The sequence below is a fragment of the Platichthys flesus genome, chromosome 8 (assembly GCF_949316205.1).
Source record: "Platichthys flesus chromosome 8, fPlaFle2.1, whole genome shotgun sequence".
NCBI lineage: Eukaryota > Metazoa > Chordata > Actinopteri > Pleuronectiformes > Pleuronectidae > Platichthys > Platichthys flesus.
Window position 1 is genome coordinate 19,076,920 of NC_084952.1, and position 23,294 is coordinate 19,100,213.

The 23,294-nt window shown below is 41.7% G+C and overlaps 4 protein-coding genes across 4 annotated transcripts; 2 read left to right on the forward strand and 2 right to left on the reverse strand.

Moving 5' to 3' along the window:
* Positions 1 to 8,022: 8,022 nt before the first annotated feature.
* Positions 8,023 to 9,693, reverse strand: her11 (hairy-related 11). Its single transcript, XM_062393346.1, has 4 exons — positions 9,640 to 9,693; positions 8,950 to 9,045; positions 8,753 to 8,846; positions 8,023 to 8,636 (listed from the first exon to the last, which is right to left on the reverse strand). The coding sequence occupies exons 1-4, from the start codon at positions 9,691 to 9,693 to the stop codon at positions 8,023 to 8,025; spliced, it is 858 nt and encodes a 285-aa protein (XP_062249330.1).
* Positions 9,694 to 12,140: 2,447 nt separating this feature from the next.
* On the forward strand, positions 12,141 to 12,899 carry her5 (hairy-related 5). Its single transcript, XM_062394360.1, has 3 exons — positions 12,141 to 12,149; positions 12,236 to 12,331; positions 12,438 to 12,899. Exons 1-3 carry the CDS (start codon positions 12,141 to 12,143, stop codon positions 12,897 to 12,899), a joined length of 567 nt encoding a protein of 188 aa, XP_062250344.1.
* Positions 12,900 to 17,104: 4,205 nt separating this feature from the next.
* Positions 17,105 to 19,843, reverse strand: pfdn6 (prefoldin subunit 6). The gene is made up of 4 exons (XM_062393764.1): positions 19,661 to 19,843; positions 19,382 to 19,452; positions 18,743 to 18,867; positions 17,105 to 17,494 (listed from the first exon to the last, which is right to left on the reverse strand). Exons 1-4 carry the CDS (start codon positions 19,722 to 19,724, stop codon positions 17,374 to 17,376), a joined length of 381 nt encoding a protein of 126 aa, XP_062249748.1. The 5' UTR covers positions 19,725 to 19,843; the 3' UTR covers positions 17,105 to 17,373.
* Positions 19,844 to 20,053: 210 nt separating this feature from the next.
* On the forward strand, positions 20,054 to 22,884 carry mmgt1 (membrane magnesium transporter 1). Its single transcript, XM_062393765.1, has 4 exons — positions 20,054 to 20,176; positions 20,475 to 20,527; positions 20,632 to 20,735; positions 22,027 to 22,884. Exons 1-4 carry the CDS (start codon positions 20,098 to 20,100, stop codon positions 22,181 to 22,183), a joined length of 393 nt encoding a protein of 130 aa, XP_062249749.1. The 5' UTR covers positions 20,054 to 20,097; the 3' UTR covers positions 22,184 to 22,884.
* Positions 22,885 to 23,294: the final 410 nt, after the last annotated feature.

Genomic DNA, 23,294 nt, shown 5'->3' on the forward strand with positions numbered 1-23,294 from the left:
CCTTGAGTTAAAGAGAAAGCTTGAAAAGCCTTGTCGTTGTAAAATAAATCGATCCATGTGAGTTGGTGTGAATTGTCTGTGGCACCAATCAAAACAATATTAAACCAATGCAGCCCAGTCTACGGCTGTGGTGCTTTGAGTCCGACTGTCTTTGTGATCACAAAGACAAGCAATCATAATGTCAACCATGGTCACCAGTTTTAGCATCTCAGCATGAAAGCATTGGCTCATTTGGCTGATCACAAAGTGCAACTGAAGCAGATTTTTTCGTCACAAACCAAAGTGCAGAACATTTCAAATCTAGTCCAGATTTAATTTCTCTAATATCACCAGACAATTATTGTATTTTGCTAAATCTTTTTTATATAGCTCGAGCTTGGAGCTCCAGCTACAAGATTAGTTACAAAAACAGTTTGTCCTGCAATACAAGCACGGTACCTATGGGTGGGGCTGTTTTAGAGGATTAATGCAACACTATGGAACTTTAACTGAGCAACAGCGCCCTCTGCAGCCACTCATTATTTTGGGCTCTGTGTCAAAGCCAAATTGGTTTTTCATGTAGAGAAAAAACAAAGATTATCAACCTAGTAAAATGAATAGGCATGATCAAGTGTTCGTTCTCTGTTGTCCATCCCTGCTCAGAGTGACATCATCACACCCCTCACAGCGCTCCTAATGGTGACTACCAGAACAGAAGGGTGCAGGTACTGGCAATGCAGGTATGTAATTTGCTGTTATAGCTCTTGTTCACAGCTTGTTCCTGCACAGAGCTGCAGCGGGAAACCCCAGAGCCCCAACACACAGCACATGCTCATCTGCAACAGGCCTGCCAGGTGTCAGCTCATGACTGTGCAATAAAAAATAAATATTTTCCACTCTGGTAATGCTTCAGAGATAGATCCAAAAATAACATGTGTGCTGGCTTGATTTGTTTGTTCATCCGGGAACATCAGTTTCTGTTTTTTCCCCGGGTGGTATATTTGGAATCTATGCAGTGAAGAAAAGTCGTCTTTTATCAATCGTCTTAGAATATTAAATATATTGCAACTACGGTAAATGAGGACAACATCAAACACAATCACAAAGGAGACTAATTTTAGACCTGCCTTACTTTTGGCCTACATTGTTCAAGATCTTGTTTTCAGACGCTGCAGATGCTGAATTCTTACGTGGTGGAGATAAGGACAGACTGCTCTATTTGTCAGTGCGTGGGGCCCCTCAAGGGCCCCAGAGAATCTGATGTCCACTCTGACATTTTCTCAGCAGTATGAGGTTACATATGAGGAAGACGAACGTCCTCATCATCAAGCCTCCACTGTGAAACAAAACGACCTCTCACTCCTGTGTCTGGTGACATCAGGACAAAATGGCAAAAGTTCCCAAAAAACTGCTGGTGAGACAACGTTTTCTCAAATGAGAATGGACAGGAGCGACCATTTTTAGATGACCTATATGTATCAGTGGCTATTTTTATCTGCAGCTTCAGTTTGGTGCGATGACCTGCGACCTGTCGGGGTCCTGCTGAATTTTAGGAAAGGGCAAAGAGCACAGTGTGTAGTGAGGTACATCCCAGGGATTACAAGCATTGCAGGGTGAGAGTCAGTAACCTGTGGTGGCTGCAGGCTAGCGAGGGTCACAGCCCACCCATGGGGGGAGGGACGATAAGGTCAGAAAAGGCTGAGGAGGATGCAGTTCCCAGACATAAAGTAGACAGATCCAGAGCTCAAACACAAAATAAGAAAACACACGCAGGAGCAGCATGATTCTTGAAACCTTTCAGTAAAATAATATAAAAGTTGGCTACATCAAAGCATAGGTTTAAAAGAAGTTGCAACATGATGAAACTATGAGAGAAACTATTTCTACACTTGTGAATCCAAAGATATCTTGAAGCAGCGAGGAAAAGATCAGAAATTGAACAGTGTGGGCCAAGCGAAGGAACAATAATCACAAAACGCTCTTGAATTCCTGATTGCAGCGACCTCCCTGAGGAAGAAAGAGGTCACAGGATCTCTGAAAAGGCAGCCATTGTTCGTCATTTCCTATGAGATGTCTTAGTAAAATTGAGAGGAAGAAAGGCACACTGCCGGACCAACGTGATAGCAGCCCCTGAAAGTGGAGAGCACTGATGCATGAGAGAAAAGCGCCTTATGTCAAATATAATTGTCCTGCCCTGAAAAACAAGCTTGCAATGTCTGATTCGATTCCCTCCTGTTCGGCTCAGGTTACTTCCTGTCTGCTTTAAGGGCGATGGTCACGGCAACGAAGCTCCTGGGAAGATATTTTGTGGGATTTTCTGATTTCTTTGTCCACAGAGGGGCCGAATTGAATGACCTATCATGCCCCATTATGTGAGTCGTACAAGTCCATGGAGGAATTAGTACTCAAAACTAAATATCTGCTGCAAAAAAAACTATATACAATATATCAATTTGGTGCACCTACCAACACTTTCATCCACGGAGCCCTCTAAAACAAATAACTCCAATGGAACTCAGTAGAGCTCAAACCTCTGTCAAGACCCAATAGTCCCCTTAAAACAAATCAAGCTGTAATAAATTGAATGCATTCATATCAGTCCCCTAAACATGTCATACATTTTCATCAAGATCAATGAATTATGATAAATAAGTGAAAATGTTGGTATCTTGCAATGTTTAAGAAGTGAAAAAAAAAATCCTGGATCCAAGCCCTGATCCAGATCCACGCACGGATTTAATGGGTTCTCTCCCGATCTGTACGACATCCTCCCTCCAAGTTTCGTTGAAATCTGTTTTGTGTTATCTCGCTAACAACAAACAAACAAACAAACGACAGGGATGACATCATAACCTCCTTGGGGAAGATAATAGCAAACCTTCATCCTCATGACCTGCAATAGATGATCATGAAGATGTGAGGCCTTGTGTCTAAAATTAGATTAAAACAAATCGTTTCTATATTTAATTTCAGGCTCTGTGATTGAGATTCAAGCTGTTGTGATGGAGGAGGCGAGCGCTCGTCCTGCTCCAGGTCCGCTGCCCTGCTCTGCTGTGTTTGCAGACGACTGCAGTGGCCCTTTGGTTTCTCTCCTGCCCGCTGCCTGGAAGCTTGTCCAGCTGTCCCATCATTCTGTCAGCGCTGCTGTCTCCCTCAGCCCCAGATTAAAAACGCCAAAGAGGCCGCCAGGAAAAGTGGCTCGCCCTCGTCTCTCAGGACTTATGTCAAAAATGTTTCAGTCCGCAGGTAATTTGCTACAGTCTGGGATCCTTTCGCTGTTTACTTCAAAGCAGCTCCCAAAGAGATAGAGAGAAATGAAAGAGAGGAAAAAATGATATTTAGTTGTGGGTAGTGACAGATCTACATTCTTTGGTATTGTCATGCCATGAGAATGAGGAGTGCTTCTCCGGGGATGCTGACTGAGTCTGCAGGAGTCCTTCAATCGGACTGATAAAAAGCACTGAATCCATGGATTGTCTTTCTAAACAGAGCTTAGTCAAACAAATTGACTCAACTCCAGAAGAATGCGTGGTCACTCCAACACAAACACACAGGTTAGAGACACTTTGAGTGCAAAGTTTAGAAAATCACTCGAGTAGATTAGAGCCATTTGCTTTTGTAAAGACAAACACTGAACGTGGACAAGTTTCTTCGATCTCGCTCTGGGTAGTTCATCTGGAAAAAGGATAAATTATCTAAATTATCTAAATCAGTTTGGAATGATCTTGCAGATTTGCTCTTTGTTTAGACGTCGGTAAATTCTGCCCTCTGTGCAAAATAATGCTGTCGAATCGATAAGACCTGAGGAGGGAGGAAGAGAGCGAGGAAATGTCAAATAATCTGCTTCCCAACTTGTTAACCTTACAGTGAATTCTTATGTATCATTAGTATTATTATTAGTATTAGAAGTAGTAGTATTATTAGTATTACGCTTATTGTTAAGAAAAATATGTAATATTTATGTTCCCCTTATTACATAATACATTTTCTGTCTTGTTTTCCTTATGTAGAAAGCCTTTATTGAATTTTTGCTCATAATTATAAATTTATGGGGGAAAACAAGGAACATGTTGAAAACCACCCCCTTGCGATGTGAAAGAAAGTGAAAAAGAAATGTATCTGGATCTGCACCAAAATGTAATGGGTCGTGCCCCCCCTCCTCCCCACAAATGTTCATTGAAATCTTTTGACTAGTTTTTGCATAATCCTGCAAAATCACAAACAAACAGCTGCAGATGAAAACACCTTCCTTAACCAAAGTAGCATTAGATTTATCATACTGACACCTTTATCTGAATCAAATATCGGTAGAAAAAATAAATCTGTAACTGTAGTAATGGTAACTCAGTTATTGATGAATCAAGTATTTTAAAAGTTAGGGGAGAGTCAAATGACTTGTTGGCATATTTGCTCACATTGTGTTCACTATGCATTTCAATACTTCAAATTAAGAAAAGTTCAGAGGCCACCTGGACAGAGCTGGTTCTAAAAGTTCTTATTTTTAAGTGAACACAACATCAGATAAGACAGATTAATAGCACCAGCCCTGGGAAGTAAAGCAGATATTTGAGGTCTGGAACAAGCCATGATGATCACTTGTCCTGTGGAACATACCAGCACAGTACAATACGTCCTCTCGCTGTTTGGCGTGTATACTTAAAAACCGTACAAGTGTGCACATGTGTGATGAAAAACCCTTGACACCAGTCCCGTCTCAGCGTTTGGATATTTGAAATGCACCAGCACGAAAGAATTCGCAGGGCCTCGGCAGGCCACGTCAAACCCCTGACATCTCTGCAGAACAACATCCCGGGGTTTTCAAGCTCACATCAGGAATGCATGGGCGCATTCATGGCAAACAAAAACAGTGATTAAAGAGGGTAACAGGATCAGCTCTAATCAGCGTGTCCTGAGAAAATGCCAAGGAGTTTTCAGCCATTGTCAGGTCATTCCAAAGGGGGTGATCTCTCTCCCTATTAATTATGTGGCGTGCCGCAGCAGCGGTCCTCTGCAGCCTGAGCGACCTTCTCTGCTTTCATACGTCTGTGCAGGGCGACCAGGACATGCAGAGGCAGTGTGGGGCACCAAGCTTCCCCCCACCTTGTGTCTGCCCTCTCATTTCTCTGACAACGAATAATGGCCGCCTCAGAACTAGTGGCACTGTTAGAGAGAGAGAGGGAGCTTCTTCAGTGCAAAGGGGGGGGGGGGGGGGATAATCATTATCCAAAGACGTGTTCTATCATGGGATGAATTCTGTTTTGTCAGGCCCGATGCTTTGGTGCCTCTGTGCTGGAGATGGTCAGAGCTCGTAATAGAGATGAGCTCAGGAGATAAATATGAGCTCAAAACTCAAAAGATTGATGATGTTGAATCTTGGGCTTATCGTTGGTGCAACAGCTCAATGACATCCTCTGTCTAGTCCCCCCCCCCCCCCCCCCCCCACACACACACACACACTCTATTCCACTCACAGTGAGTAGGGTCAGTGAGGGATGGAGATCACCACACCAGTCTTTACTGTGTCAATGCTGCCCTCTGCTGGTCACCTAGGTTAAAATATATCAACAACCATGAACTACTTTCACATTTGATGATTCTCACATCATTTTTTATCTTCGGTAAATAAAAGCCTTTAGGTAAAGTTTATCACTGACACTTATCCAATGAATTCCATTGTAGAACAGTTATGTTTATTGTAAACTCTTCACTACAACTGACACACACAGAGACAAAGGGCCCTAATTTACTCACTTGGAGAAGGTCAAGAATGATATTAGAGATATGTGTATTCTGCAGCCTTTTCAAAAATAATTTCACTATAATACTTTAATTCTAATTCTAATTTAATTTTAGGACACCTTCAATGGAAACCTTTGATACAGATTGCAGGTGAAATTGGATTGTTGTGAAAACTCCTTTACTGATTTTCACCGTAGCTCGGAGATGCACTCTGCAGCTTTGCTATATCTAAACAATTACTAAATGTCATGAAGATTGGATTTGGCTCAAATGCAAAAGTGTGACAAGGTCATTCGGATTTTTGTTTGAGCTCAATGAGAATAAACTGTGGTTCAGGGACCCCTGTGCCATCCGATGGGTGAGATCTGACACCGTGTGGGCTCGTTGTTTTTAAAGTCGTTTGCTCACTTTAAAGGCCTTAAATGACCTTTCACACAAATACATTTTAAACTTATTGATCTGCCAACAGAGCCCTGCTGGTCATTCCCAGCTCTCACCTTGTAACAAATTGGACCTGGGCCTTAAGAGTAAGACTTCCCACATTATGGAATTCACTCCTGTCCTGACTACTCTGCAGCAGCTCCGTGGAAACATGAGTCAGTGACAGGAGCTCCCAGTTTGACTGCTGTTTGAGGAACTGATGAGAATCTTCTATCATTTCTCACTTTCAGTATTTACAACCGGAACGATGTCGGGGTTGTTTGAGAAACCTTATAAACTATATTATATATTAATGAACCATTGGTCAGATTGTGAAGTCAAACAAACACCATGCTGACATTAATATGTGGGAAAACTTTTGCACATGCGACATATTTTTCATTTGAAATAAAAAATATGAATTTATCAAGAGATACCCAAAATGTTTGTAGAACAATATAATATTTTCTCACTTGACCTGTACAGCTAACCTTTGCCATAAGCCAGTGATGTTTTCAGTTATATAGGCGACGGCTTGCTCTAGAACCTGGAAAGCATTTATCGGCAGCACATTTGGACAACGAAGAAAACGTGTGGCGTTAAAGACTGCCATTATCTGTGGTTCATTCTGGATTGACTTTTGTATTATATTTCCCACAATGCAATTCGACTGCTGACATTTGGGTATGAAAATCAGGCATGCTGTCCTGGGAGCAGCAAATGGAGCCTCGTACAGAGGGGTGGGGGTAGGTGTGTGTGTGTGGGGGGGGGGGACATCACTTGAGGCAGTTCATCAGACCTAGAACAGCTTTACAAAACCTTTTCCCACATATGCAGCAGAAGTCTTTAACACCTGTAAACAGACTGTGATGTGTAAATTAGCTGGAGTTTCCCTTCAGTGCCTGAGCTCTTCATAACACATTACTGGCCGGCTTCTCCACACAAGACCCACAGATGAGTTGTGTATCTCCAAACCACCAAGGGATTAAAGATATTTTTCATTTTCATGTTGTATATCCATATATTGTACTAGTTATAAAATGGCCATCAGACCCAGAGCAATGGGACGTGAATGAGCAGAGCCACAGAGTTATTGCTTTTATCTTTTATCTTTTAGCTAAAGCCTAAATAAATTAGTATTGTCTTTTCTCTTGTTTGAGGTTTCTACATTTTCCTTGATGTTAAAAGTTTTTTTAAACAAACTGTGATTTGTTAATATGGGCGATGCAAATGAAACTGGATTTATTGATCGATCTTCTATGTATTTCAGCCATTTGGTCGCATTGAGTCAGCGCAAATAATTCAGAACATCTTTGCTGATGGAAGAGACTGCTCCTCTACAATTTACTTTGGCTATGTTGCGGCTCATTTATCGGTACAAAACAAATGTTTGTTTTATTCGCAGCCAGTAACAAAGATGTAATGGTCACACTCCAACAAGGACTGACTGGATAGGTATCTGGACTGAGATTCAAACCATGGAGAGAGCAACTTTTTCACTCTATCTACGGCAGAAAAATGTAATATTTGAGAAAATGGATTGTGTCCGAACTTGTTGAATACTGATCTGTGGGCCTCAATCTGAATTTGTCACAATCATAAATGTCAAGTAGTCCCATGGACCGTCATGTGGTGAGGGTGTGATTATTAAACCTGCAATGTGTTCATATGTTTCAAATATATGTGACATAGATACAGTGGATACATGCAGAAACTTGAGACTTTGTAAGATTCAAATACAAGTTTTATTCACAAGAGAAATATAAAATATATAACATTTGACAATATATACACTGTACATTGCAGAAGAGTAGTTCATCTTCTCATCCACACATTCAAGTTTAACTCTGCTGTTCTCAGATTGTCAGTCTCTGCACCTCCTCCTCAAAACCAGGGTCTCCACACTGACGAAGAAGAGTTCAGTGTTGACCCCTCCCTCGGCACAAGGTGTGGAGAGAGTCTCGGGGCCCAGGGTGGTGGGAAGTGGGTGCCAGCAGGGCTGGTGTGAGGGGCCGCGGGCGAGAAACTGAAGATGGAGGTGTTGGAGGATGGAGGTGACAGGCTAGGGGGGAAGGAGAAGTGAGAGGAGAACGACGGGAACGGAGGAGAGCTGGCATATGTGGAGAAAGAAGGAGGGAACCAGGGGGAAGAGGGGGGGGAGAGGTAGTCGTGGGATGGCGTGGAGCAAGAGATGGGCTGAAATGGAGAGGGGGACGGAAACAGCGTCCTGGAAGGCTCCTCCGCAGACGTGGCTTCCTGTTGCAGCTCAGACGTATACTGGTTGAAGTCTGGTCCCTGCTGCTTCTCTGTGTGATGCTTCAGCCCCTCGATCAGGCTCGTTCTCTGTGCCGGTGTTACTCTGCTCATGTAGCTGCTCAGCTGGGACATGCACTGCTGGAAACCTGCACTCTGGATGCTGAAGAGTGGAGGAAGGCTGGACTCTGAGGGATGAAGGCTCAACACAGGAGCACGAGTCTTCGTCTGACCATTAGGAGAATCTGCAACAAGTGACAAGACACGAGGGCGAGAGGGAAAACAGGGGTGTAAGATTACAACATGGATTTACATTTCAAGTACATTTCATGGGGCTGATGAATCATTACATTTGACTAACCATTGCTCCTTTTCTTTCCATCTGTCCGCTTCTGAAGATATTCCACAACCAGGTCCAGAATCTCTGCTTTCTCTATTTTAGGGTTCTGTAGTCGCTGTGAGCGATAACACACAAACATGGGGAAAAAAATTAGTTTTCATCATTGAAATGAAAGAAATACGTGCAGCTTCTTTTTGTGATCTTTTGACTTGACTCACTGGATCCGATGTGTGGTTCAACAGCAAACTCCTCAGCTCAGTGAGACTTTGGTTTATTCTATCTCTTCTCTTCTTTTCAACCACTGGTTTCAGGATCTAGAAAGAGATTATGAGATAGTTAAGTTGAGGTCACTCATCAAGTCATGAAATTAATGTGCAATGATGATGCATTTATCCACAACAGTTAAACACAAAAGACATGTGAAATAGCTAGTTGTAAGTGTCTGAAACCCAAAGCTCCATCGACTGAGGACTGGATAAACATAACGCAACTTTTTTTACTGAGATGTATGATTAGAAAACAAGCTTGTCTTTTGTAATACCTCTAATGAAAAAACAAGGAAGAGAGCATGAGAGCCATTTTGGGGTTCTTGATTGTAAAAAATAATTGTGTTGATTGTAATTGCTGTTAAAGTGCTACAAACCAATAATCAAGAGGCTTTCTTTCTGTGTTTTTTGTTGTATTCTTAAAGAAAATCAATTAAATCCACAGTTTGGATTTTCCTTCACCGATGACTTACAGGTCAAGAGTAAGATAAACACCATGATGCAGCCATGAGGGGATTACCTAAAACTCTCCCTAATCTACAGAGTGTTACTCCATCATTTGTTCTTATAAATAAAAGTGTTAACTTATAGGTACAGTTAGCAAGTGTCCCCAGATAAATAAAAGAAGGAATAGATGCTTACCCTTTTTCTGCTCCTGCCATCCTCCACACTGGGGTTTTGCAGTTTTCTGGTCATGTTGCTGTGTTAGGTCCAAATGTCCAGACTGAGAACTGCGGCTGCTCATAAAGCCTCCTGCTCCCTGTGGGTGGGTTTAACAGGGCGAGGTGCAGCCTCTGATTGGCTGACAGGTGTCAGTGACGGCACTTAAACAGAGAGTGGTTGAATTGCGTCTATGGGGCTGGACGAGATCGAAACTAATAATCTAACGTGCTGGGTAATGATGAGAAATTAAGATAACATCACAGTTAAAGTCAGATGATCTTTTTTCTGACCGAAGATCAGAAGAGTTGTCTTTTATTTGTCATGTGTGAATGGCTTTGCAATATATATATATAATAAAAGATTTTTAAACGAAATCATTTGGCTTCTGAATAAAGTTTTTATTAACGTTGCCCTTCTGTATAACATTCGTAATAAACCGATATGGGAAAAGCTATGTATACTGTAGCTATGAGTTAGAATAAAATGAATATATTTTTCTCTAATCTTTAAATTACGGACTAATTCCCTTTAATCCCAAATTCCAACCGACACTGGAATTAAATGTCTGCCACACTCGGAGCTGTACATTACGAATAAAATGTGTTTAGTAGCACACATAAAGTAGATGGCAAACATTGTGTAACATCAGCCACGTTCTCGATTCACACTCCTCTGCTCCACTAATTGTATTAGAAGATGTGACACATTGTCTCTAAGGCATCAGAGAAGTGAGACCATGGGAACCTCGGGGATTTCTGGTCGTGGGAACAGAATTGAAGTGAGAGAGTGAGCAGCTCCGAGTTTTTATGACGTGTGAGACATCAGCACTTTGCACTAAGTGATGAAAACGACCAAATGAGAGCGCGTTACGAGACTGATGGTGCGAATAAAGAAGTTCCACTATTGGGCGCTCACATTCCTGCATCTATTTATATATTTGGAACTCTGCATGTGGATTAACAAAACTGAATTAATCTAAACGATAGACTATTATGAACGTGGCAGTCAAGGGATGTGTGGGAACAGTGGGCAAAGGGACGCACATCAGGTCACATGGTGATGATGGAGTGTGATTATTACACATGAGTGTTAAGTGTGCGAGGCTTCATACCTGACCCGACATTCGGATTCACACACTCTCTTGTGTGAGTGTGTGGCTGATTCACTCGAGGAGCCAAAGACTACGTTTAAAACTCATTAGTTTCCTTCACAGGCTCAGGAGAAGGAAGTATGGGATTTATTTATGGGGCGGGTCCACGTGTCTCAAATCCCTATACACACACATACAGAGAGAGAGAATGAACATCCAAATGCTAAATCTGTGAGAGAGAGTATTTTTTAAGTTTGGCTATGGACTGTATCATATACTTATCATAATTTCTTACAAAATGTACACTGTGTTGAACTCGATATAGTTAGTTGAGCCTCCATATAGTTAAGCATTGTCATGGTTACTAAGAGCGACCCCTGAGCCTCCACTGATCGCCCTGTCTTTGATTTTAAACGGAAGTATCATTGCCTCTGAAAAGCCTCTTAATCTCTCCGTGATCCGATCATCCCTGTGTTATCTCCACACTTTAGCCAATTATGGGGATCAGTGGTCAGCAGAAATCCAGTGCCGAAGAAGCTGCCCCCCAAAAAAGCCTAAATCCCACTCTCACCCTAAACCCCACACATCTTTAAAAAGAGCATGCAACAACGGGTTGTTCATGCGTCAACACCTCACACCAACCACACCCTCTGTAGATAAACACAACTGCTTCACACACACACGAGCGCAAAGGTGTGAAGCAGGGCAATTTGGCTGATGGGTGTGTAAGTGTGTGTGGGACTGGGGGGTGGCAGGGGGGTTGATAAACAGAAGAGGCTTTACTTACATCTATCTACATTATCTTTCAGTCAAAAAGTGTCTCCTGGCTCATTTTATTGTAACAAAAATATTTGGTGATGCTGTTACGCGTGCGTAAAACTGTGGGAAAACTGCTGATGTAAAATGCAAATGATGCAAAAAGAAAGAAAGAAAGAAATAATTAGTTTATCTCTTGTCCTGAATAAAGTAGGACATTGGGAAATTGTACCTTTAATTGGGCTTCATGAGTGAGGGAAGGTAACTAATTACACGACAGATCGAATGACTTGATAAAAACACAACTTTGAGTAAAACAACTAAAGTTTAAACATTTGTGCAAACTGACAAACCGATGAAGTAACCCTTGCAACCGGGTGTGTGTGTGTGTGGGGGGGGGGGGGGGGGTCACACGGCACACTTTAGGCCCCTCGTTTTCTGGTGATGTAATTTCAGTTGTATTCAAGAACCGCTGAATGAGTGGGGGCGTGTCAGGGGCGCGGCTGTGATTAATGAAATCAACAAATTCCACCGAGGACGCAAATATGAGCTCATTTCATTTTGGATCCACTGTACCGACACCGCTCTGAGCATGAAGGCTTTATCCTCACCTGAGTCTCAAAGGCCGAGGACCATGAGAAGGGTAAGCTGCTGAACTCCATTCGTTGAAGGGAATATATCGTTTTGAAAGAAGAACGAATCAGTCTAATGTTGTGCGTTTCCCTCCAGGTGCCCAAACCTCTGATGGAGAAGCGCAGACGTGAGCGAATCAACCACAGTCTGGAGACTTTAAGACTGCTGATGCTGGAGGGCACACAAAATGAGGTTCGTCTGCGCGTCATGGCTTTGTTATGGTGTTCGTGATTCCTGTGGCTCTTAATTTCATTAATTGATTTAGTGGCTAATTTTTACTTTACCTTTCTTGATTTAGAAACTGAAGAATCCAAGGGTGGAGAAGGCCGAGATTCTGGAGAGCGTGGTCCACTTTTTGAGGACAGAGAAGGATGAGGACAGAGTCATGTCCAAGAACCAGGCCTGCAGCGCCAGCAAGCACAACTTCCATGACGGCATGAGATCCTGCCTGCTCCGGGTCAGCCACTTCATCGCCACCAAAAGCCAGGAGGTAGAAGAAGCTAGCGGAGATGCAAGTCAGGCTTCTCTTGCGCACCCCGAGGAGCAGACTCACAATTCCTCATCAGAACACATCCACAAGACACTGGTACCCGCCGGTGACTCATCTTCTCTGGCTCCCATTGTGGCCCGCCATCACAGCAAGCACGGAATCTCTCATCCGTACCTCACCGGCCTCCACTGCGAGAGCAGGACGTCGTTTTCCTCCAACGCAGCGTGCACGAACATCACTGATCCCGTGTGGAGGCCCTGGCCGCAGTAACAGACACTTTGGACACAGATTTTATTTGAGACTATGAAGCTGACTGTATATGACAGCAAACTGTGTAAATATCTTATTTTATTGTACAGCCATGCACCCCTGTACAGTTTAGACATTTTCTATGACATCATGAGATGACTTTTTCCCCACAGATGTGTGGCGTTTTTATTCTGCCATCCTCGTGTGCAAATATTTTTCTTTTTTATATTTGATCTGTACATATGATATTTTTTTCCAGACGGGCATGTCTGCAGGCTGGTGTTATTTTAACACCATGAGAGAATATATTTTTTGTTGCGCTTTTACGCGTGCGTAAAATGTTGTAAACCGTGCGTAAAATCAGCTTTTACTTTTGCAGCTCGATCCGGGGCGCTGATTTTTCCCCCCTATTTGCACTGCGAGATACATACGGTTGTTGAAACTGTTCTTCTGAACCTGAACTTGTATATGATCTATCTACAATAAAGTACAGTTTCCTGATCATTCACAGTTTGTTGGAGTGGCCTATTTGCTGCGTGAAAAGCTTGTACTTGAGTCGACTATCCAGCTGCTGTTGAAGAAGAAAAGGTTGCAGTTAACACATACTTTATCCAGGCTGGAAAAAACAGTTATGACACATCTTGTCTATTGAAATGTTGATTGTTTTCAAAGCAAAGTGGTCATTCAGACTGCTTCGAGTCTGAAAGTGTCCAATCTACAAAACCCCAGACACCGAAACAATGCGAGAACATATACCTCCATTCTTTGGAGTGGGTTTAATATGCCTATACACCATCCGAACGTTATCAACAACTCATATTCTCCAGGAACATATGTTAGTGAGCCCACGTTAGCTTTTCTCTGATAAAAGATTATGAATGAGGCTGCAAGCAATGGATCCAGTGTTCATTTCCACATCTTTAGTCCTGTCCGCATCTTTAATCTTAGCATGCCTTTCAAAAGTAACACAACTTGGTAGAAAATGATCATGTTGAAAATTCAGATTAAACATTCTGAGAATATTTATCGGTCATTTCAGTTGATTCAAAATTATTTTGTCAACAATAACTTCATATATCAAGCTGAAGTGGTTCGAACGTGGATTTTGTTATGTTGTGCAAGCTTTTCAGCGACAAACTGTGTTGTTGTAGTTCAGAATTTGCGACTATGGGATTTGCTCGTTGAATTGTGTCGCAGATGCGCACACGGTTTGTCCACTGTCGTGTGCTTCTCTAACTCTGAATAGTGCACTAAAAGCAACAACATATATCAACATATGAATGCACGCTGGATAGTTTCCTAGCTGTTCCCCATCCCGGGTAAGGTGCGTGCTAACTGCCCAGTAAGGACCCCTCCCTGAGCGCATGGAAATGAAGTGTCCACCTTCAAGTACAGTATACAATCTTTGACTCGTGGTGACCTGGTGGTTCTGGTATGTGTTTTAGATCACCTGGAGAAGAAGCTTGTTGAAGGGAATTATAATTCACCGTTAAAACTGGATGATGGACGTGGGGTTATTCTGGTTAAATTACCATCTATTTTCCTTTTAAAAATAAATGTACAATTCATCCCATTTATCATCTAAATATCCCTAATGTCCAAGCTGTGTAACTCTGCTATCCTTGTGTCTTGTGCAGTATTGCGATGCGCATGCACGCATTCCCTAGCAGCTCGTTAGAAACCTTTCCTATGAAAGGAGGTGTTAGTCCCGCTGTGCTGATCTGTGGACAGGATGCTCCTTTGTGCACCTCAAAGCTTCAGCTCCCTGGTGAAACGCTCACATCACTGAAGTAAATCAATTAAAGCTGGAATCAGATTAGAGTTTCATTTGAGGAGCATCTGTCTGATTGTGGTTTAAACAAGGCCTGGCGTATTGTCTGAGTAAAATGGATCAGATTAGGCCGGCTCGGATGTGGGCTATGATATGTTTATGATAAGGTTTCCAGTTTGTTGACTTTGGACAAGAAGAAGAAATGTGTCCCAGTGACTGAAGAATGACCTCAACAGAAACCACTGAACGTGTTGTTTTTTATCACATCAGCGCGAACGCAATAAACGCAAAGTGATAAATCACCGTTTGGCCTCATCCGCGAACCGTTCGACGCCTTCAATTCCCACGAGCCAGAACACTTGAATATCCATATACATATATACACGTAGAGGACATATTGTCATAGACTAAAAGCACCTGAACATTTTCTGGACTTATTTAAACGATGTGTGGAATAAATCGAATCGTAGTTTATATCAGAGCCCTTCATGTGTCACGGCTTGATTAAAACCACTCCAAAATAAACCATGGAATTAATTACAGTTCTACAGACTCCCAAATAATATATATTCTAATCCAGGATTTAGAGAAGGTGTGGGTCTGTATTTTCACCCGCGGACACGTGTCTGCAGCTTTACAGCCGCAGTTTGGACATTATAAAAACACAGCACCTCGTGGTGTCAATGGGTTTGCTGGCACCCATGCGTCGGTTGTGACGAGCTCGTGCACGGACACCGCTCTGTGACCTGTCTTGTTGTTGTTGCAGGTTTTGTTGTTATTTGTTTTGCCCACGCGCTTTAAAACATGTATATGTCCCCTGCAGCCCTGAGAAAACTCATCAAACAAATGATTTAGTTCAAACAACTAAAAGTAACTTTCAATAAAATGTTGGTTGTGCTTTGTTATTCTGGAGATTTAAATCAAATGTCGGTATGTTGAGTAATTTTAAAACACTTGTTAGGTTCAGAGGTCGAGTTAATGAACATATTTAAGTTGAATTGCTACAAATAAATGCTTGTGATCTTAAGCATTTACATATTTGAAAGTAATTTTTCGAACATCTTCCACTTTAAAACTGAGTGTTCGGCCGTATCCTACTTTTGAGATAGTGTAAAGTTTATACCTTCTGATTGGTCCATTCAGTCACATCCGAGTCAGAAGGGGGAAGCGATGTGAAGCTGCTGAACAGTAACAACTTATCCAATTCCAAGCCTTAACTCCACAGTGAACGCTAATGTTACACATTGTTATGGACATTTTCTAGAAGCTGATGAAAGGAGAACTCAGGCAGCAGCTGATGTCTTATGCAGAAGATTTTAATGTAGACTTGATGCATCAAGGAGACCAGAGGGTGAAACAATATACAAATGCTGACAGAGTAACATGGGCAAGTGTCACCCATTCTAACAGCACATCCATGAAAGACTTGAATTGCTGTCACTCTCTATGGTACATGTAGGTGTTGGCATCCTAAAGTATGTATTCCTAAATCCCATTGTGTCCTTGCATCTTGCCACTGGTGAAATATTTAAAAAAGTTGAAGTCGATGAGAGTTGAAGTTGGTGTCACTGTCTGGCCCATATGAGTTAGATATGAATGTCCCTCAGCGTAGACACTAATGTACTGGTGGTTGGCCCTTTATCGATGACCTGACCATGGGTACTGCTTAGAATGACAAGGGAGTATCTGTGGAATTTAGATGTGTAATATTCAATATGCATTAATATATAGTGGCCTATACACATGTGGGAAGATTCCTCAGCATACACTGTGTTCTTTGGTTGTGAACACATCATCTTCTAGACTGAGGGCTACTGTGGAAATATTAGGCTACAAAATAAGCCTAATTCTTTAGGATCATTGACCTACAGTGAATGCGGTAACAGGAAGTTTACATTTTAAGATATTACGTTAGTATGTAGAGCCTTGAGATAATGTATAGTATACTAGGACACTATATAAATAAAATTGGATTCATATATGTGTATTATATAGTCTACAGCACCCTCAAGGATCAATCAGCAAAGAGTTGTGAATGTTTAAGCTACTTCCAACCATAAATGTACATTCACAGAAGAGCTCCCAAATGTTTTTGTAATCTGGGGTTTCTGTTGAGGCTATTTGCACAGTTAAATCTGTAGAAGACTTTGGTTTTGGTTATTCATGTTGCCTAAATCCTCTGCTGGTGGTCAACAGCAGGGAAATTCATTAATTAAGGTGAACAATGCTCTACCGCTGTGTCTTTATTCACGGCTGAGCTGAGGGGAGGGTCAGTGACTGGACAACAGCTGCTCTGGTGGCCACAGGCCTGCCTCTGTGATTACAGCAAATGCTAAGCAGACCACTCAGACACACACACACACACACACAGTAATGCAAATACCTTTTTGTGCAATCTAACATTATCAGTTCAATTGAGATACTTCTCAGAAAAGTTTAACTTGAGAAAACTATATGACCTTCAATGAAAAACATGTTTATTAGCAAACAAGAGAATAGTCACAGTAAAAGACGGGATACAAGCAGAATTAACTCATGTAGTACTTTTTACATTGCATGACTGAATGAATGGGGGGCATGGCTGTCATGGGCGTGGCTCTGCACAAAGAAATCAACAAATTCTAAGGAGGATGCAACGTGCGATCATTTCAATTTGGATCAAGTCTACCGACACTATACACTGTACAGTGTATGTGTGTGTGAGCGTGCAGCTTCTCCACTCGGTCAGGCTTTGCCCACAGCGAGGCCTTGAGCTTTCTGATAGTCCTGCTGTAAACTGGACAGGACTTCTCGGTGCTGGTCAGATTTCTTCTCCATGTCTTTCAGGAGCGCCTCATACCTTTGACTGTGACAGGAAGAAAAAACACAGAGGGAAAGAGAACAACATAAATGTTACAATACTAAAGAAACACCAGAAAACACCCTTTTGAGATCAGTTGTATAAACTGAATACACTCACATGAAACATGCTGCTCACAGCTCTGTATGTTATTTCCTGTTTGACACACAGCTATGGTAAGCATCTTTCTATGAACTTAGGTAACGAAGATCCTGCTAACACTACAAAACTATCCATTGATTAAGAGGAGGCTGTTCAGAACAGACAGTCACAAATGCTCAACTGAGACACCTTCTACATATTAACATACAGCTTTGACACCGAGGGGTGAAATATGATACTTTCTAATTTCTGTAGTCTTTGAATAAGCCTAGAGATGCGTTCAAGGGGATGAGGGGTGTTTATTAAAACCAACATGGTCTTATCTGACAGAGGATATACGTAAATCATATAAGATATTAAGACCGAATTTAGGGCTGGCCGATATGGAAAAAATCTTCTCACAAGAATTATTTTTATATCTGTCTATATCGTTTCACATAAAAATCACAATATAGATCAAATCAGTGCCACTGCATAAAACAAAACAAACACAAAGTAGACATCAGTCCTGTACGTTTTCTAATGACTTCTGATCAGTGATGTTAATTGTTAAAAGTTTAACTATAAACATCATCAGTGAGCACAGGTCAGAGAGGGAGTGGGGAGGAGTCAGAAACCGACAGAGACTCTGACTAAGGGCGACCGGATGTTTAATGTGTGTCTGTCCTGATTCTGAAGCAGCAGTAGTTTTAAGTATTCAGCAGTGGAAATTAGCTTTGCGAAAATCATATACCAATAATGTTCAGTCACTGCATCGATGCAGGGTCGCCAACCTCTTTACAGGAGCTCAAACATCAACAGGTATGCTGCTGCTGCTCCTCCTACACTCTGTGCCAAGTGTCAACCTAACCTGATACTGTAACTATATTCCAGACACAAGATTGGTTCGGCACTATGCTCATTTTTATTGGCTGTTCGGGTTTTCTGTCAAGATGTGGATGGATGAGTTCTACCGACCAGGTCTTAAGGTCTTAGGTATAAAAAGAATTGACGGATCTATGTACTACTTCTCTTCGGATGATTGTGAAATACTGTTGTCATGTTTAAACATAAGGCTAATGAGAGAAGTGAGAACCAATGTGTCTTTTGTATATACCAGACATTTCTGTGTTCTAAAGCACCACAGCCATGAACCAAACTTCAGTGACTCACATTTCTCCTTTTATATACTCCAGCCTTTTTGCGACTGTGGCTTTGGCCTCGTCCTGATCTTGTACCACTAATACAGGACCAATTAGTTTATAAACTGTGTTTGTGCTGTTCAGCAGGTCCAGCTCCTGGAAAGAGAGAGAGAAGACAACTTAGATAATGATCGGTAACTTGAAGCGACACATGAAGAACCTTGAATCTGTTCCCAATGCAGATAAGTAAATACTTAATGTTCTTAAACTGGTCAGCTGAAGAAATGGCTTATTGATCATCAGAAAGTTGCTCATTAGGCTAACTACTGACTGTAGCTGCCTGGGTGCAGTTTGTCTTTGTTGGTGTTTACCTGCTGTGCTTTGTCTCACATGCTGTGCTGTTACATATTGTCATGCATTGCCCCTGTCTGAATGTGTTGCTTGTATGTGTTGCCCATAACAAGTCATCTTATCTTAGTTTTAGGTTGCCATTTTAAAAAACTGTCCAGGGAAGAATTGACAAATAGCATGTTAAGCTAACTCTGTGTCATTGACAGTCATTTTGCTGTTGATTAATAAGCATTGTCCCTGTCACACAAACAAATAAATGACAATGACCATGAACGTGAACTCCACGTGAAACTTAAGACATTAGAAGGACAAGAGTTACCTCTTTGACAAAGTTGTTCTCCGTTAGCTGCGCCTCCAGCTTCTGTCTGGCGGACACGCTCTTGCTAACATCTGAATGACAGACAGACATTAGCCGGTGAGCGTCTTATTGAGCACATGTGTTTCAACAATACACTTTAGATATTTCTGAGCGTAATTACTAGTTTAAATGCGTATGAAATGTTTAAGTAGCGTATTTCATGTGGGGTATCTGTCCTAATATGGCCAGTTAGCTTGTTCGCTACAACATGGCTCGATGTGTGTAAGGAAAATGACCCACCTTTCTGCATCTGAGTATATATTTCTATTTCCGCTTTTATCTTCTTTTGAATGGCGTCTGCCATGTTTGTGTTTTTGTTTAAATAAACACCGGGCGAACTATATATAAGAATAAGTCCCAATGTGGTATGACACGAAGGAGCGGCGGTAGCTAACAGGAAGTGGCAGTAGCAGTAGCAAGAGCGGAAGTCAAGTCGTTAATTCAAAGTAAGAGCCCTTACTGATCACAAACGTATTCATATCATATAAACTCGCGGACGTTCACCGAATATAAAACAAAAAGAATATGAAAGGTTTTTTTTATATTTTATTTGAACTGCACGTGTTTTAGTCGCCTTTTTTTCAGTTTGTGAATTTATTCTGATAGCGTCACTGTTGCGGCTCTTTACGACAGTGTTTTACGACAGTGCGCTCAGCTCCTAGTCGCCCTGGTTCAAGATGGCCTCGTCGTTTTGGAAAGGTGTCGTCGGTGTCGGACTTTTTGCCTTAGCCCACGCAGCCTTCTCAGCGGCACAGCGTAAGTATCAGGGCAGGGGAAGGAAGGCTGGTCTGCGGGTGTGTGTTCGCTCCAGGCCGGCGGGCTCGGTTGTTCCCCGGCTTGGTGATATAACAGCAGCACGGGCCTCTCGGCTAGCTGGCTAACTGGATGCTAACGCTGCACCTCTCAGCCCTTAATCAGACAAAGATTAATTTACATCTGTTGTTCATAATAAACCACCACGTTCAGTGACACGTTACGGTTTGTGTGAACTGTGTAATCCTCCGTTTTAAAGACTACTTGTTTCAAATCCATCCAATCTTTTTTCTGTCAACAGATCGGTCATACATGCGACTCACAGAGAAGGAAAACGAGACACTACCAATTGATGTGAGTGACTTTAATCCTCCCAATAGGACATTTCTACCTCCAGTGTACAACCCACCCTACAGGTGTCCCCCCCTGTTCACTAATGCCCCTCTGTCCCGTTGCAGATTGTACTACAGACCCTGTTATCGTTTGTGATGACCTGTTATGGGATTGTCCACATCGCTGGAGAGTTCAGGGAAATGGATGCCTCCTCAGAGCTGAAAAACAAGTAGGTCCCTTTTGCTCCGCAGCAGCTCAGTCCCCCGGTGTGCTGTAGGTGTTGTTGTCCCGTGCCACAGAGGACACGTGCACGTCACCACCTGCACAGCTTTTATAGCATCGTTACTTTGAATTAGGTCCCACAGAGAGACACACACACACGTCCCTCAGCAGCAGCTGTGCTACACTGTGGTCTGTGTTATGAAGGTCCTGTGTAGCTCATTAGTGTTAAACATTGTGTTTTTGTTATTGTTTGATCAGATAATTATAGTTTGGCTCCATTGATTAATCACTAAGGCTATGAAAAAACAGGGAAAATACAGTTTCTGAGACCACAACAGATGGCACTCATCAGTGAATGGTAAATGCTGTGTATTTATATAGTTTTTTTCTAGCCTGTACGGCCACGATGAATTCTTTACAATGCCGTTTTGCCATTTACAGTTTGGCCATTCACACACACACATACAATGCATACAATGTGCGCCACTGTCTCTGTCACACCTCAGTAACACACATGGATGCAAATGCAGGTTGTTGCCCTCGGCCACTTTGGCACCCTAAGTAGAGAAACTCAATTAGCTGCCTTTATATGACAAAGGAAATACAGCTTATGATTATATTATATTTTTAGAGGTTGAATCAAATTCATTTTCAGTAAGCCACGTATCTATTTTCATTAAAGAAACATCCCACTTAATAGCACAAAAAAGGGATTACTTATTTTTTATATTTTTTAAAAAGTTTTTTGTTATGCAGGGTTTCTAAAAGTGTCTTAAAAATATACGTTTAAATTATCAGAACTTTAGGCTTTGATAGCCTTAGAAGAGAAGTTTTTGCATGATGCATAGTTTGTGACGCTTCAGTGTGTTGTTGGTCTTTCTCTATGATACAGATATGAGCTCGCCATAAGAAAATCTTCAATAAGAAATTCTGGTGCTTCAATAATGCTTCAATCTGTCATACTTGACCTAGGTCATACATTTCATTCATTACGGTCTGAAATAGTCTTAGATTCATCTTGTTAAAACCTGCAGGAACTCTGTTATGGTAAATCCTAAATGGGTTTAAAATCCCAAGCCTGAACCATTTTTTAACTGTCAAACCCATTAACTGCGCATTCAGTTTTTTTTAAATGGGCTCCATATGAAATTATTAAGATGCAAATGTATGCAAATTAGACCTTTTTATTTGTATATAATATCTGCTGAAGTCAGTGTCCAACATGTGTGCGAGCCCCTGTTCATCAACATCTGTGCAACAGCAGTTCTTTCATAACCTAGATCTGTTTCTTCCTCCAGAACTTTTGATACACTGAGGAACCATCCATCCTTTTACCTTTTCAATCACCGGGGCCGGGTGCTTTTCCGCTCGCCGGAAGAGGAGCCCTCCTCTGCTTGCAACCAGCAAGCTATTCCCAACCCCATACGACTACGCAAGCTGGAGCATTTGCACTGAGACTGGCCTTTTTTCCTGCCTGTAACATCATCTACGTCAGATAAGATTTGTTTTTCGTTAGACAGAGGGAGGGCAAAGTGAGAGTTCATCTTCCCTCTACTTTTATATATTAACTAATATGCTGTCCAAACTGTCATCAGTCCATAGAAGTGGTCACTTCCATATTCAACACTGACTGTGCCAACCCTTCAGTTCTTCAAGCAGATTTTGTTTGTATATACAGTATGTAAATGCTTTGGAGTCTTAAGTTACCTTGACATCTCCCCCCTCCTGTCCCTTCTGAACTGAAGTGGGATATTGCCGTACTTTGTATATCCTTTGTGTGAGGGGCATAAAGCACTTGGGTTCCTGTTTATTTTCAACCACACATAAGTCTTGAGCTGGGCAGATTTGTATTTTTTTGTTAACTGAAATGTGTTGTATGAACTGAGGACCCTTTATTTCCCTGATGATTTTCTTGAAGCTTAAAGGCTCATCTGTACATCCTGTATGCAATAAAGAGGTTTGATTAATGCCACAGGAAATCAGCGTAAGCTGGGACAACATCAGATGACTGTTCTAATGATACTGTGAACAATAAGGCAAAGTAGAAAGAAAGTCATGGTACATTCATTTGGGTGAAGTTTATTTTTCCTTCATTTTACATTTTGTTAAGATTCAACAGATTGTTTTTAATTTAATAAAAAGGCGTACTGATTTTACTTGGGGTGTCAGAATCTATTTTGTAGATTTGCGTGGGCTCATATTCAGAGGCTGTGAAGTTGCTTTCCTCCAAAGTAAGTACATCTCTCATGAGATCATAATGCTTTGAAATGACTGCGTGCAGAGGAGGACTTTACGGGTGACCTTGCAGCTGGTTTGCTGCATCAGTTAAAAATTCGACCTCATTCAAAGATGTGCAGTTGCTCATGTTGGCCTGTAGATGTCAGCAGAGTCAAAGTTGCCAAGGAAACTTCTCAAACTGAAATATCTATTTTCAGCTGAATGGTTTCTCTGATAGAACATATTTGTGGTTAGTGCCAGTTAATATTGTGTTATTTCAGATGGTTTTATTGAACTTTGAGGAAATTGGTTGTGTGCTTCCAGTAGATCATGGGGTCAAATGATGACT